Below are 15,398 nucleotides of genomic sequence, written 5' to 3'. Positions count from 1 at the left end.
ACTCTAGAGTTCTTTCGAGATCGGCTCCGGAAAAAAAGTTGCAACTTGTTGGTATGAGTCTCCTAATAATCCTATTAAGCCTTGGGCCAGGTGTTACAGCAGGTCCCTGCTACGTGCTACTGGTGAGCTAGCAAGGCAGCGGGCTCCAGGCGATGCAGGGGCTCCCAGCACGGCAGCGGGCTCCAGCCGACTTGGGGGCTCCTAGCGCAGCAGTGGGCTCCAAGCGTGGCGGCATCAAGGCGCGCCGCCGGCTCCCGACACGTGGCCCTGGTCCCTGCGCCCTGCGGCACGAAAATCCAACGGTGGATTGACATTGTGCTACTGCTTCTTTGAGTAGCCGTTGCCAAGCCCACGCGCAACGTCGCTGATGCTGGGGCCTCGTCCCCGCCTCGAGAGCAAAATCCGCCATCTCAGTCAATGGAAGGAACAATCCAAAAGATTCGTAACTGAGGCATTTACATAAAAAAAATAATTATCAAAACATCATGCCATCTCAGTCAATATTTGCATAATTGTCTGTTGATTTAACTGTTGGTAATTTCTAATAGAGAAATGTTTTTATATATCTCCTGGTTATTTCTGATTGGCGACCCAACTGCTGGTCACAGTTAAATTGTTGCTTACCTTTATGAATTGTATCTCATGCAGCACATCAACTCTGTCATAGACTCATAGGTTCTCCAATTGATTTAGCAAAATCATACACGTGGCATTCTCCGTTCTTAGGCAATCTGAGCGCAGAGAGCATTTCTTTAACATGGAACAAATGGTTGGACATAGTTACCTGATTGTACTTTTTTATTTTCCATGATCAGACTTCTCATGAGCAATATCCAGATTCTCCAACAAAATTTCTATTTCACTATGGCAAAGAAGAAATAGGAAAACAAAGATTAACCTCTCCCTATTCCTAAGAGTCTGATTTGCATTATTTTGCCATGTCAGGGAGATCAACCCTGCTATGTCAAAGTTAAAGAGAGCTCAAGGCTTCTGCTACAGCTTGGAAACCTCATAATTTGATATGAATTTTCATATGGCTTGTAGACAAATAAAGTCCAGTATCTTAGAGATCTCATATTTTGCTGATCTTATATTTTGCTTAACTGCTATATTTCACTAATAATTTATGATCATATATTCATGTTAATTTGGATTAAACTTCCATCTGCTAATATTCTACGGATATCATGTTTCTCCCTACAACTGGATCCCACTGATTTATTTCGAGATATGCCCTGATTCAAAAATAGGTAACATAGAAACAAGCATATCAAATTAGATTTTTAATACAACACACAAAATAGTATATTTTAAATAAAACTATTAGTTTACTAAGCATACATATATATGCTTCCTTTTTTTTCTTCTTTGTGGCAGGGCCAGACAGCTAATAGTAAGGAAACCAATCGGAGGGATATTTTGGTGTACAGGGCACCACAATGTAGACCGCTGCTTTTGCTTACAATTTGTGGATACAACTTTTGTTACCTTACGCCCTTACTATGTAACTTTTGGTCCAAATCACAGCTTTGGACAGCCTAGAAAATTTTTGGATAACATGGAAAAACATAGATGATGCCGTATTGCCGTGACATGTTAAGTTATCTACCTTTTGAGGAGAAAGATTATTTTCACTGCCTTTGCCAAGGTGTGCTATATTAGTTTTTGTAATGTTAAGATTGCAAGTAGTATGCTCTATTGACAATTTCTCACCGGTCACCGCGCACAATGTTTCCATAGTTTTTCAGTTATGGAACTAAACTTTACCTTCTAAATTGCCATCCTGGTTGCTGAATATTACCAATCTCCAATGATACTTGTTTGTGTATCTGCTGCTACTCCTTGCGCTGCATAGAAGAGGATGACCTGTCACTGATGCTTGTTTTTGTTTTGGATGGATAAGAGATAGATGAACTACTCGACAGAGCAGCTCTCTCAACAAAACATGATCCTTCACCTTCGATAGATGCTTTCATTTGAGGATAATTTGATCCAAAAAATTTCATTACTAGGAACAAACATGTGTTACTGCCTTACTGGAAAAAGGGTCTGTCAACACCGCAAATACCAACAGTAGTTTCTAGCTCAGGTTCAGGTTAATGACTTTTCATTTGGCAATTCAGATTCAGGATAACATCTTTCCTAATCAATGCAGTTTTAGCATACAGGTGAAGCCCTGGTTCATCAGAGATGAACGCAATGAGCTGTTGCGTGTGCAGACCAACAGAGAAACATTAGGTACTGCTAAAAAAATTGAGAAGCAAGCATCTAACCCGAACAAAAGATAATGGACGGAGCAGCGATTGTTTGAATGGTTTGTGTACTATGATTTTATATACAAGACAAGATAGAAGAACATTCAGTTCCGCGATCTCTACAAAATTTGTATCAGTAAGCAAATTGATCTGTAGATTAATCCCTGACCCGGTGGCGTGGTGGGTGCCACCATCCCGGCGCATGGTCGGCACCCGCGAATGAAGAGAGGGATCTCCGTTGGCTGTTGGGCACTCGGGCATCCTCTCGTCCATGACTAACAAACAGATCGGGCCCACTTGGCAGTGAAAGAAGGACGAGCCAAAACCGCAGACCGGCGGCGGCGGGCAGCAAACGCCTCGTGGCGTCGTGCCACGCAGCAGCTGGACCCAGTCCTATCCGTATCCGGTAACCGATTTCCACCAAACCCGAGCTCCATCCATTCCCGACCCCAAACCCAACCCGGCCATGGCCGACGACCACCCCCACGACGCCGCGGCCTCCTCCTCCGCCGGCGGCGACGAAGACGACGAGGGCACCGACACCGATGCGTCCAACTCCGACCTCGCCAATCCCCAGGGCCAGGATCCTCTACCCTTCCCCGACGCAGCTTCGGTCCCACCTCACCCTCACCCTCTCGCTCCCGCCCCCGAGCCCGCCGGCGCAGTTCCGCCGCCGCAGCCGCAGCCGCACGGTCCGTCCGCGGACGACTCGCGGCGTCTGTTCCAGCGGCTGTGGACGGACGAGGAGGAGCTCCTCATCCTGCGCGGCTTCCTCGACTTCACGGCGCGCCGGGGCACCACGTTCGCGTCGCACCAGTACGACACGGGCCCCTTCTACGAGGAGATCCGCCGCCGCCTCTCCTTCGACTTCACCAAGAGCCAGCTCATCGAGAAGCTGCGCCGCCTCAAGAAGAAGTACCGCGTCTGCGCCGCGCGCGTCGCGGCGCAGGGCGCCGCGTTCGCGTTCCGGAGCGCGCACGAGGGCGCCATCTACGACGTCGCGCGGCACATCTGGCGCCCCGCGTTCAGGCGCGGCGAAGGCGGCGGCGGCAGCGCGGCCGACGCCTCCGACGAGGACGACATCAACCCCGTGGCCGCCGCTGCGATGGAGGATGGCGGCGGCGGGAGCGCGTCCACGCCCACGGCGAGGGGCAGGGGAGGCCGGCGCGTTCGGAGGAGGACGGCGCAAGAGCTGGAGGCCCCCGCATTGCCATTGCCAGCTACGTCCGCGCTGATGATAACTGATGCTGCTGAGGACCGGCTTGTTGTTGCTGTCGAGAATTTAGTGCCGGCAATTGCACCGCCACCTCCTTTGCAAGTGCCAACTGTATCACCAGCTGCGGCGACCCCTTCGCCCATGCCAGTGAGCACCGGTGGTGGCGCCACCGAGGAGGCTATCAGGAGTATCATGTCACCGTTACTGAAGGAGTTCATCAGCTCTGTCACTGTCGCTGGGCAGACTGGATTCGGATTGGGTCTTGGCACAGGATTTGGCGGCATTGGCGGCTTCGACATTCTTGGTCTTGGTTTAGGGGTTGCTGGCCCAAATCCTGGAATGCCCAGTGATGATAAGTGGAGGCAGCAGCAAATTCTGGAGCTTGAGGTTTATCTAAAGAGGATCGAGCTTGTGCGGGAACAGGTTACCGCTGCTTTAGAAGACCTCAGGTCATCAGAATGTTGATTGGCGATCTTCTTCCATAGTCTTTTTGTTAGAGCCTGTCTTGTAGAGTACCTTATTTTTCTCAGGAGAGTTGCTTGTTACAAAATTCTCATTGTACTTGATTTAAGTTAGGTGCTTGTAGTTGTCATAAGATTAGAGGCTGAAAAGATTGATTTGTAGATGAACTTACGATGAAAGTTGTTATTTACTTGCTACCTGCTTCATTGTTAGACATGTTTAGTCCCTCTTTTGATAGAATTCAGTGCATAGTTGCCACGCTAACCTCATTTTTTTTAATTGGTAGTGTGTGTGTTTCTTTTTATCATTTTGTATTGAGTAATCCTGATAAGTCATCAAGAGAATGAAGTAAAGGATGATGATTCTTCTATTTATTGGGAAGAAAGTACTCTCTGACTATTGAATCAGTACACCTGGTTGTATTAAGTTCACACTTCATGGATGTTACTATTATCTGCTTTGGTGGTTGATGGTTTATTTTACTTGGAATACACCTGGAAGGTTCCTTCTGTCCTCTCTCCCTCTTTTGGTGAACATCCAGCTTACCATTTTTTCCCTCAGAAAAGGCAATGAGACGCAATTAGTTCGAGCTCTTGCATATTTGCATTTGAGTTGTTCTCATGACCGATCTGATTCATTAGGCCAGTTCACAGTTCGATCGTCAATGATCTTTACTGCTTTCATTCTCTGACTCTTTGAAAAGGAAGGAGAGACACATTCGTTTTCAGATACACTCACAATCAAGCCACAACAACAATGATGAATACTGAGCTAATCATGCACCCCAGTGTTTCAGGTTTTCAACCGAACTTAACTTTGCTTACCTTGCCCAGGCCCCAGGGTTAATAGCGTTAATTCGCGCACCACTTAACACTATTAGTGTCAAATCTAACGAAGAGCCATTTTTTTAGCAAATAAGGAACTAATAAATTTGGATTTCGGGCCAAACTAGAAACTTATTAGGCGCGGCAAATTGTCAGGTCAGAGTGGTTTTTGCAGTGAACATTGATCTTGGGCCTGCCATGCAGCTTGCAGTAGAAAAATGAGGTCAAGTAGATGTGTCTTGCTTGAATATTGAGCACTTTATTCGGCCAGGTTCTGTGTTAAGCAGACTAGCAGAGGAGGGAAGAGATTTTACCATACATATAGATTTGTAGTCTGCAACTGTGCATCGGCAAGACTGACGGAAAAACAATGGAAGTGCAATAATTTTTGACAGTTCAACAAATTATGAATTCTGTTTTCTTTGTGTGAAAACATACAAGTCTGTAGGTCAAGTTGAAGCAAAATAACATTGTCAAGCGTGGAGGATTTATTATTGTGCTGCTGCACAAAAGGTACAGATGCAATTGCGAAATAGATAGCTTTGTTTTTTTTATCACAGGCTTATATTGGATCAAGTTGTTGGCCTTCAAGAGTAGCAGGATCAGTTAGTGCAGAAATTTCTTTTGACTGTATCTTATCCCAGGACCTCAAAAGCGAGGTGTGTCCAGCTAGAGATGGCAGAGTTTTTTTGGGTCATGTTTCCTCGTGAGGTGCAATGAATAACTGACCTGAAACGTGATTGAAGCCTTCCCCACCAAAATCTAAAAAGTTTTCAAGATTTTCCGTCACATCAAATCTTGCGGCACATGCATGAAGCATCAAATATAAACGAAAACAAAAATTACTTACACAGTTTGCCTGTAAAATGTAAGACGAATCTTTTAACCCTTGTTAGTCTATGATTAGACAATATTTGCCACAAATAAACGAAAGTGCTACAGTAGTGAAATCCAAAAAGTCTACCGGATCAGGCTGTCTTTCCTGCTTGACACGTGGCCTAATAGATGCAAGACACTATGGTACAAGTTTCATCAAAGATAAAGATTTGTAAGTTTTCAAAACCAAAGAGGCCAACCAAAAAAAAGAAAAAAGTTCATATTACTCCCTCCAAATTTGGCCTATATCCAAACAACCTCCTAAACTAACATTTGGTTTAATTTACGCTCTCCAACTGTTTAAGTTGGTCCAACTAACACCTTATAAAGGTTTTTATTTTTTGTTTCTCTATGCACAAAATATATTTTAGATTCAAATCTTGTGAGGTTATAGAGGACATTGTATTTTGTGTTAGAAAAATGCACTATAATTTTTTCATCATTATGTTTTAAAATTAAGATATATTTTTCTAACATAACTTATGATGTTCTCCATCATATCACAAAAGTTGATATTAAAACTCAATAATACGTGGAAAAACAGAAATAACAAATCATGTTAAGGGGTAAACTAGACCAACTGAAATAGTTAGAGAGAGTCAATTGAACCAAATATAATTTTAGGGGGTAATCTGGGCATATGCCAAACTTGAGGGGAATAATTTGGACTTTTTCCAAAAAAAAAACTTCTTTTAGGGCCAAGAAATTCATAATCGGGTCGTGCAGGCCCGACCTCAGATGTGCCGTGCCTTATTGACGCGGGCCGGGCCGGGCTGTCTCTTTTACCAAAGGGCCACTGTCCGGCAGCCCGTCTCCACGCTAGACGACCGCCATTGCTTGTCCCTTCGAGTCCTTTGAGATCTCTTCCGGAAGACTGGAAGCTTCCGCGCTGGCGCGGACGCGCGGTGATGACTATGGACCCTGCTCCGGCGGCGAACGGCGCCGCGGCCGTAGCCGGCGGAGGCATGAAGCGGCAGGGCGGTAGATGGTGGTACGCGGCGGCCGGTGCCCTCATTGTGGCGCTCCTCGCCGTGGCCGTGAGCTATTACAGCTTCCGGGGCATCCCCTCCTCTCCACCAGGAGGCTGCGGCTGCCCTGTAAGAATCTCTCCGTTGGTATTGCCAATTGCTTGGCTGGTTTTTGGGGGTGGGGGTGATTTAGTTGATGCGGTTCTGACTTCTGAGGTGTCGCCGTGTCGGTGTGGTCCTTTTCAGGCTGCAAGGAAGTACACCGGAATGGTGGAGGACTGCTGCTGCGACTATGAGACGGTGGACGCCATCAATGAGGAGGTTCTGCATCCGATCCTACAGGAACTTGTTAAGTTGCCGTTCTTCAGGTACTTCAAGGTGAGCACTTGTGGATTATTTATTTATTTATTTATTTATTTATTTATTTATTCAATCAATGTCCTGGACTGTGATGTTGGCACATTAGTGGAGACATATGTCGTGGTGTTCTAATGGGATATAAAGATGTAAGAATTTAGAGTCATGGCTTGATTGGAGAATTTGATACATGGTTTAGAGTATTTTCTCTTTTTTTTTTCTCTGAATGTGCTTCTGCCCTTTTATATGTGGAGATTGTTGTGACAACTGTGTGATTCTTTGTCAGATTATTGTTGCTTTTAATTGAAGTAGTTGAGTGTGATTTATCAGTTTTCTACTATTCTAAGGTGATGTTTCAAACCTTAGGATCAAACTTTTGTGCACTCTGATTGTGTAATTTTTGTCTTTTGATTTAGTAATGATTCTAATAAACAATAATCAACAGTGCTATATATAGAATCAAAGTGGTATTTGCTTGATCAGAATGTGAAGGTTGTCTTACTAGTAGCAATGCACGTGCAACACACACATGTCTATGTTTATATTTCATTTTAATTACCTGCATTTTGGCCAAAGCTTATAACTTCTAACCCATGTTTTAAATAGCGAGCTAAGGCCAAGGTGTTTAGCGTTTATAAACCGTAATTAGCGTACTTTAGCGGTAAAATAGCGGCAAAATTGTGCATAAACGCAAATAGCGGCACAATTTTTTCAAGCTATTTCGGGTTATAGCGGCAAAAATAGTGGGCTATTTTTTTCCATGCTTCTAACAAATGAAGCAAAGAAAAACCCTATGAGCCCCATAGTGACTACCTCGATTTTGGCCATCTAAATAGGGATGTGAAATTACTGCATTTGAACATAATGGTCTTATCTGAACTCCTATGAATTCCACCCAAGTAGGACTATAGGAGTAAATTAGTTAAACCATATCAACTTTACTGCTGGATCCCACCCAAGTAGGAGTAACTTAGTTACCGAGGGTGCTGAAAGATCTGCACGTACCCTTGGAACGATAGAGAGGATATACTCACTGAACACGTACCCTTGGAACAATACAACCAGGAGAGGATATACTCACTGAACTGATCGGCCTTGGCATGGGACTTGCACCATCCCACTGGTTCTATAACACCATCTGCAGAACCTACCACCGCTTGAACACCAGCCTAATGGCATCTCCAAGCGCAGGCCCTGCTCGACGGAGGTCATGCCAACGCTGCGCTGTTTATCCGATCCTTCATGAACCTTGGTGGAATAGTGGCGGCTACAGTGGAGAGGCGGCCAGGTATCCACAGTGGTATCTCCTGTGATTGAAGGTTTCGGTGGAGTAAGAAAATAATCAAGCTCCTGTGACTAATTGTTTCGGTGGAGAGGACAGGAGACATAAGGAAAGCATCGTGATTATTGGAGGACGTACGACATGTAGGTATAGGCGGGCGGGTATGTCTACGTCTGGGTGAAGGTGTAGTAGACATGCATGTAAATGGCATATCAACCTGTATCAATCTGCGCCAACACCTCAGGTTGGCTGGATCATTATCATACATTGGATTCATTTTAAAAAACAGATCCAAGGGATAGGATATAAGGTGAGTAGGGACCTTTTAGGTGATAGGTATTTATCTATTCTTTCGCTCTTTACAATATAGATAGATAGATATAGATTTAGGGAATTTGATTATGAATATATTGCACAATCTGATGTTGTGGATTGTCTAATGGTGCCTGTTAGTTATCCTAATTGGACGCATTGTTCCAATATCTCTTTATTTTTTGCTTTTCTATTCGTATTACCTATAGTTTACAAAGTTTGTGGCAGAGAATGGTATTAGATCTTTGTTGTTATTGATGTGTAAGCTTTTGTATAATGCAAAATGGAATTGACTGTTGTGGTGATTATTTTGTAAAATTATACTATCTCATAATATGTACTCAGATTACTTTCACCATTTCACGCGAATTACTTATTGAGGAGTGGAGATGAAAATCTATTTGATGACACGGTTTAAAAAATGTGAACCCTTTAAGTTCTCTTCCAGATTTCGTACAGTGAACTATAGTTTGTATGTGTTAGTCTGCCTACTATATATGATAGCTATATGTGATGCCACCAAAATGCGCACATTAAAAATGAAATTTTGAAGCAATGGTCCATCTGTTCTAAGTCATGTTTTGTTCCTTGTCTTTTGTAAGGTTAAATTGTGGTGTGATTGCCCTTTTTGGCCTGATGATGGAATGTGCAAGCTTAGAGATTGTAGTGTCTGTGAGTGCCCAGAGAATGAGATCCCTGAACCATTCAAGAAATCTTACAGTGGACTTTCTCCAGATAGTATGATATGCCAAGAAGGAAAACCACAGGCTACCATTGATAAAACCCTTGACAGCAAGGTTTTCAAAATATGGGTTGAAACTGACAATCCGTGGACATCTGATGACGAGGCTGATAGTAGTAATTTATCTTTGCCCTGATCTAGTTTATTGCGCACTCTTTGTTTCTTATTTATTATCATTCATGATGATTATCGAACTGTTGTACTGATTTCAGAAGAGATGGCTTACGTGAATCTTCAACTGAATCCTGAACGATACACTGGCTATACTGGTGATTCAGCAAGAAGGATATGGGATGCTATTTACAAAGAGAACTGTCCAAAATGTATGCATACGTGCTCTTTAACATGCTTGTTCCGCTTTTGTTATACTGGTTTGATTGGTGTGATAATAAGTTGCATGATTTCATGACAATTCTATCATGTATATTTTTTTATTCATTGAATGTGTTTATCTGTGCCATGTCATGAGTTCACTGCATGTTAAATGAATCAGTGATGGACTGATTATTTGAATCCTTTTTTTGAGATATATGTCAATTGTAGCTATCTTGTCTTCTTCTAAAGTAATCTAATATGTGGCATATATTGGTCCATCTGTCTTCTTTAGTGTCTTGTAGTGCTCTAGTTGCATGCCTGTTCCATTAGATGTCCTACATAACATTATAGATAAAATCCTATCACATACTTCAGTCCTGCATCAGTAAAGTTATTTTCACACAAGTTTTTTTAATTGCCTTTTTTTCTTCAGATCCCTCTGAAGAACTGTGCCATGAGAAGAAGGCATTGTACAAGCTTATTTCAGGGTTGCACTCCTCAATTTCAGTGCATATTGCTTACGATTATCTTCTTGATGAATCTACTAACTCAGTATGTGCCCAAATTGTACACCTTTCTTTATTGTTTATTGGGCCAAGTTTCATAATTGTTTTGACCACTTCTGATGTAAATGGCCACAGTGGGGACAAAATCTTCCTTTGCTGTATGACCGTGTCCTGAAGTACCCAGAGCGTGTCCAGAATCTGTACTTCACCTACCTGTTTGTTCTTCGGGCCGTGACAAAGGTTCCCATTTCTTCCTTACTTGATACTTACTCATTTCGTTTGCACATTACTGTTGAAGATCAAACTGTTAGGTTTCTTTTTGTTGAAAATTTGTAGTGGACAATGATTTGATTTGGAATCTTTCAGGCAGCAGATTATCTCGAGCAAGCTGATTACAATACTGGTAATCCTGAAGACGACTGGAAAACACGATCTCTTGTGAAGCAATTGCTTTACAATTCAAAGTTAAGATCTGCATGTCCATTGCCTTTTGATGAAGCCAAACTCTGGCAAGGTGAAAATGGTCCTGAACTAAAGCAAGAGATTCAGAAGCAATTTAGAAACATTAGGTTTGTGACGTATTTCCTGTGTTTTGAGTTCGTACATGCATATGCACCACTTGAATCCTTACCCCTGCAACATTTTCTTCATTAGCGCAATTATGGACTGTATTGGATGCGAGAAGTGCCGGCTGTGGGGAAAGCTCCAAGTTCTTGGTCTTGGAACTGCACTGAAAATTCTTTTCTCTGTCAATGGAGACAGCCATTTGAATCAGCCAGTATGTAGTCCATTTCTCAAATACTCATTACCACTCCTGCCACATTATGATAGGAGAGATATATGCTGTCCATTTTGTTGGTTGCTTGAATAACTGTTTGTTTTGAAGTATGATCCTAATGTTAAGTTTCTAACACTTAGTTCATCTTGGTCACTTACATTTCCCGAGAAGGCTAGAACCATAGATTGTCTTAAAAAAAGAAGGAATGCACTATGAGTTCTATGCTAAATTTCTACTAAGCCAACTGAAGCATTGTGAATTCTTCTTGAATTGACGAAAATATGACTTTATCCTAAAACCGTTAGTATACCTTTTGAATTCATTTTGTATGTTTATAGTGGATATTTGTTTAACAAATACGTTCTTCTTGGTGATTAATCAGTTGCAGCTTCAGCGAAATGAGGTCATTGCATTGTTCAATCTTCTGAATAGGCTCTCAGAGTCTGTCAAATTTGTACATGAAAAAGGATCGTCAATTGAAGAAGTCATCAAGGAACAGAGCCCTTCAACCCTTCAAAAGGGTGGTTCTAAGCCGAATGTTAAACTGGTATCTGTCTCTCTCTCTCTGTGTATTGTATTGTTTGTTGCATTCATCCTTCATAAACTTGCATTATTTGATTCTCCTGCAGGACTTTCTCTGAGATGTAAGAGTGTAATTTGTAGTTACACGGACATGCCGGTAGATTAACATATAATGTACAGATGTACTGAAAGGTTAACATGAGATGGAAGCTGTTTCCAATACTTCAAGAGAATGAGAGATACAGATTCTTTCGAGCTAAATGCAATGGCAGAGTTAACCTAGTTTTTTTTCCCCTTCCTTTCATTTTGGTGGGTTCCGGGCCCTTAATTTTTTTTCCATAAGTGATTAAGTGTCCCTCCGTTGTAAAGGATCTCACCATCTCTACGTTCGCCATGATCGAGAGGATCGCCTAATACCCTTTTTCACTTTGTACTAACTGTGGTCACCTAACCGCTAAACAGCTAACAAGCAAAAACTTTTTTGTCAGTCTATTCATCCTCTTAAGAAAAGGTATAATGTATTTCTTAACTGACTTTTCTGTGAAACTATGGAGAAGTGCTGGGTGTACAGTTGTATCAATTGGCACAGCCCAGAGCAGCGAAAAGCTTTAAGCCGGAGATTCGGTAGCTGAACACTTCTCTGGTGTGATATCGAGATGGAAATGTTTTGTTTCATTTACTGGATATAAGACGTTCGGGTTAAATCTTCTGTGCAGAACTGTAAATCATGCACTGGACATAAACATGATTGTATGTTTCATGGTGCTTGAAGTGCAGAAGTTGATGCCTCAGGCCCTTCAAGCATGGCAATGCAGCTGTGTGCTGGCCTGCTGTGACATGTCGGCTATGTCGCAGGAGAGCTACTTGGGTCACACAGTGGTAGTCAGGGTCATGGATCAGAAGGCATCTTGGTGTATGGCTACTTTTGCAGACATCATATTTATGTCACATATGGAGCAGAGAGATAAATAACTGATGCGGTAGCAAAAGGTTGTTATTTACTTGCTACCTGCTTCATTACCGACATGTTTAGTCCCTCTTTTGGAATTCAGTGAATAGTTGCCATGCTAATTTGATCACATCGTTATTTTTTCTTGAATCGGTGAGTTTGTGTTTCTTTTTATCATTTCATAGAGTAGTCCTGAACTCCTAACGAATAATGAGATGCTTTATTTGGCTGTTGCCATTGGTGTTTGATGATGAGATGTTTAATTTGTGGGTGTTTGATGACGCTTAGCTTTCATTGTCATGCTGAGATGATTAGTCATCGTCGATGCCATCACCAGGTATACGGCGTCGCACTGGTCTTGTAGGTTGATAACATGTTGTCAACTTGTCATTGGTGCTGGCACCGTCAAACTATGTCCCGGCTGCCTAGCAAAGTTTGTCGCCACACAGTCCATATGCTAACAACCAAGTCACCATGGCTGCTGAACTGCCGGACCGAGGTAGCAGTGAGCGCGGTGGCGCAGAGTTGGTTTAAAATTTTGTTGTAGAACATCTGTGAACTCGTGCATAGTTGCATCTGAGTCGTTCTTTTGACCAAAAATGTGATTCGTTGCCTACCCATGTACGAAGTCCATATTCGATTGTCCATGATTTTTACTTATTTGATTTGAAAAGGAAGGAGAGTAACACATTTGTTCAGGGATATACACACACAATCAATGCAATTCGAAGCCACCACAGCAACGACGAATACTGACCTAATCATCCCGGTTTTTCAGACGACATTTGCATATGAAAAAACAAAACCAAAGCAGTAAAAACGCACTAATAATGTACTACATGGCGAAATTCATAGACGATGATTGATGATGATACTGAAAGCTAGCACGCTCTGGCGCCTTCTCGCTCCTCCAGTCCCGTCTTCCTCGCTAGCAGCCGTAGGGGCGCCAGGGCCAGCTGCCACCGCCGCTGCACCCGCTGTATGGGTAGCAGTAGGAGGAGGAGTAGGGGTAGCAGCTGGGCACGGCGCAGCGCGTGCAGCAGCCGCCGCTCTCGAGCCACGCCTTGCACCGCCTCTCGCACGTCTCCTTGCACTCGTCCTTGCACTCCTTGCAGCAGGTGATCTTGTCGCACTTGTTCTCGCACACGTCCTTGCAGGGGTCCTGCGGCTTCTTCTTCTCCGGTTCCGGGGGCTTGGGCTTGGGCTTGTCGTCTTCGACGCTGATGATGTTCACGGAGAAGCACTTCTTCTTGAGCTTCTGCGCGATGCGCACCGGGTCGACGGTGCCGACCACCGTCAGCGTGCACTTCTCGGCGTCAACGTCCATCGACTTGATCCCTGCAGCAGACATTCAGTGCAAGGCTAGTTTTAAATTTGTTGAAACTTGGAAGGCATGCATCTGCATGATGGTACATTGCATTGCTTTGGTAGACAGATAGATGGATGGGTGGTAGTACCTTGGAGCGTCGCAGCAACTGACAGGATATCCCTCATGCATGTCTTGCCGACGAGGTCAGCTTTGACCACTATCTTCTGCAAGATGCAAGTAATGGACAGCACAAATGGTTCGTGATCAGAAATTCAGAATCAACATCGTCGGGAGAAACAAATGTGGCCACACAAATTAACCTTATTAGACATTGGTGAGCTGATGAGTGATGGCAATGACACCCTTGGATAGATTTAATTTGCTTGTCCTGATAATAAGAGGTTCTGCTGCTGCTGCTGGAACTGAACTCTCTGTGCATAATCACTGCTCAATTCTATGCGCTCCATATATCGGTGGCATGCAGCTCTGGAAGTCAACTCGATCGACAAGACTACACTGATTATCTCACCTGCACTGCTTAGGCCATTGGCTGGTCCGGAGAATATATATTGCTTAGCTCACCTGCACTGCTTATATATGGTTGGCTTATCAACGTAACTGGGCTGTTGGTTTCTTTTAATTTTCTCGAGGATATACCTGCCCAGTGCCCACAAGTTTGTTTTATTAGTTTGAGTTCGTCCAAAACCCGAGCAAACGTTTACTGTAAAATACATCGCGAAGTCGGCATGAGCTAGTATATATATATATGATTGTTTCGTCAGGTCACTGAGGTCTGAGGTAGGTGACACTCATGATGGTTGATGGCAACACCTTCCCTAGCAGAATACTTGGGAACATTTGGAACAAATTAAAATCTCAGTCTGTTCACTTGGTCTCACTTTACTGTTTTACTCGAAGGACTTGTTGGTACAAAGGGGAAAAAAAGAGGAAGTTCAGGCCCGGTTGCTTTGAACATGGTAGGCGTATTCTTGCTACCAGTAATTAATAGAGCGCACGCGCTCACCGCTCAGCGTTTGCAGCTGTCGTGGTAACAAAAAAAAAAGTACTCTATTTTTTTTATTACACCATACACGTACACTAGTAGAAAATAATATAACGCCAACGCCTCCTTTTTATACCACAGACGGTTTTAGTTATCACGCGCCTGTGGTATAAAAAAGACGGTGTCAGGCGGTTTTTCTAACAAAACCGCCAGTAGAAATTATGGATTTTTACAGGCGGTTTTTTTAAGGAACCGTCACTAAAATTCGTATTTCTACAGGCGGTTGCTTAAGAAAACTGCCTGTAGAAATCATGCATTTCTACAAACGGTTGTCATAAGGAACCACCACTAAAAATCATATATCTACAGGCGGTTATTTAAGAAAACCGCCTGTAAAAATAATTTAAAATTGAATTTTTTGAGCTTTTCAAATGACCTCGTTTGAAAAAACTGTCAAAATGAAAGTTGTAGATCTTGAAAAGTTATGAAATTTTGTAGTTAATAATTTTTTCATTTGAGATCATCTTGTCGTCGAAAACAACGTTTGAATTTCTCAAATTTGAAATTCAAATTTTGTAAATGACCTCGGATGGAGAAACTACCAATATAAAAGTTGTAGATCTTGAAAAGTTATAAAACTTTGTAGTTGGCAACTTTTCCATTTGAATATGTTTAGGGCCTCAAATAATCAATGTATGCTCAATTTAGGATAATATGTGGGG

At 42.9% G+C, this 15,398-nt stretch overlaps 3 protein-coding genes across 4 annotated transcripts; 2 read left to right on the top strand and 1 right to left on the bottom strand.

The window, feature by feature from the left end:
* Positions 2,614-4,343, top strand: LOC8072399 (probable transcription factor At3g04930). The gene has a single exon (XM_002457521.2). It carries the CDS (start codon positions 2,722-2,724, stop codon positions 3,934-3,936), a length of 1,215 nt encoding a protein of 404 aa, XP_002457566.1. The 5' UTR covers positions 2,614-2,721; the 3' UTR covers positions 3,937-4,343.
* Positions 6,456-11,944, top strand: LOC8085791 (endoplasmic reticulum oxidoreductin-1). Of its 2 annotated transcripts, none has more exons than XM_021455319.1 (10): positions 6,456-6,748; positions 6,848-6,979; positions 9,155-9,410; positions 9,507-9,617; positions 10,043-10,161; positions 10,251-10,355; positions 10,482-10,684; positions 10,770-10,893; positions 11,276-11,440; positions 11,523-11,944. In XM_021455319.1, exons 1-10 carry the CDS (start codon positions 6,542-6,544, stop codon positions 11,532-11,534), a joined length of 1,434 nt encoding a protein of 477 aa, XP_021310994.1. In that variant the 5' UTR covers positions 6,456-6,541; the 3' UTR covers positions 11,535-11,944. The 2 variants fall into 2 exon arrangements, with proteins under 2 accessions (XP_021310994.1, XP_021310995.1); XM_021455320.1 differs by having other exon boundaries at positions 6,457-6,730.
* On the bottom strand, positions 13,293-13,898 carry LOC8085607 (heavy metal-associated isoprenylated plant protein 43). Its single transcript, XM_021456108.1, has 2 exons — positions 13,822-13,898; positions 13,293-13,702 (listed from the first exon to the last, which is right to left on the bottom strand). Exons 1-2 carry the CDS (start codon positions 13,856-13,858, stop codon positions 13,293-13,295), a joined length of 447 nt encoding a protein of 148 aa, XP_021311783.1. The 5' UTR covers positions 13,859-13,898.

Source organism: Sorghum bicolor, chromosome 3 (genome assembly GCF_000003195.3).
Source record: "Sorghum bicolor cultivar BTx623 chromosome 3, Sorghum_bicolor_NCBIv3, whole genome shotgun sequence".
Classification (NCBI taxonomy): domain Eukaryota; kingdom Viridiplantae; phylum Streptophyta; class Magnoliopsida; order Poales; family Poaceae; genus Sorghum; species Sorghum bicolor.
The sequence above is the reverse complement of the archived record's forward strand: the minus strand, read 5'-3'. Positions and strand labels throughout refer to the sequence as shown.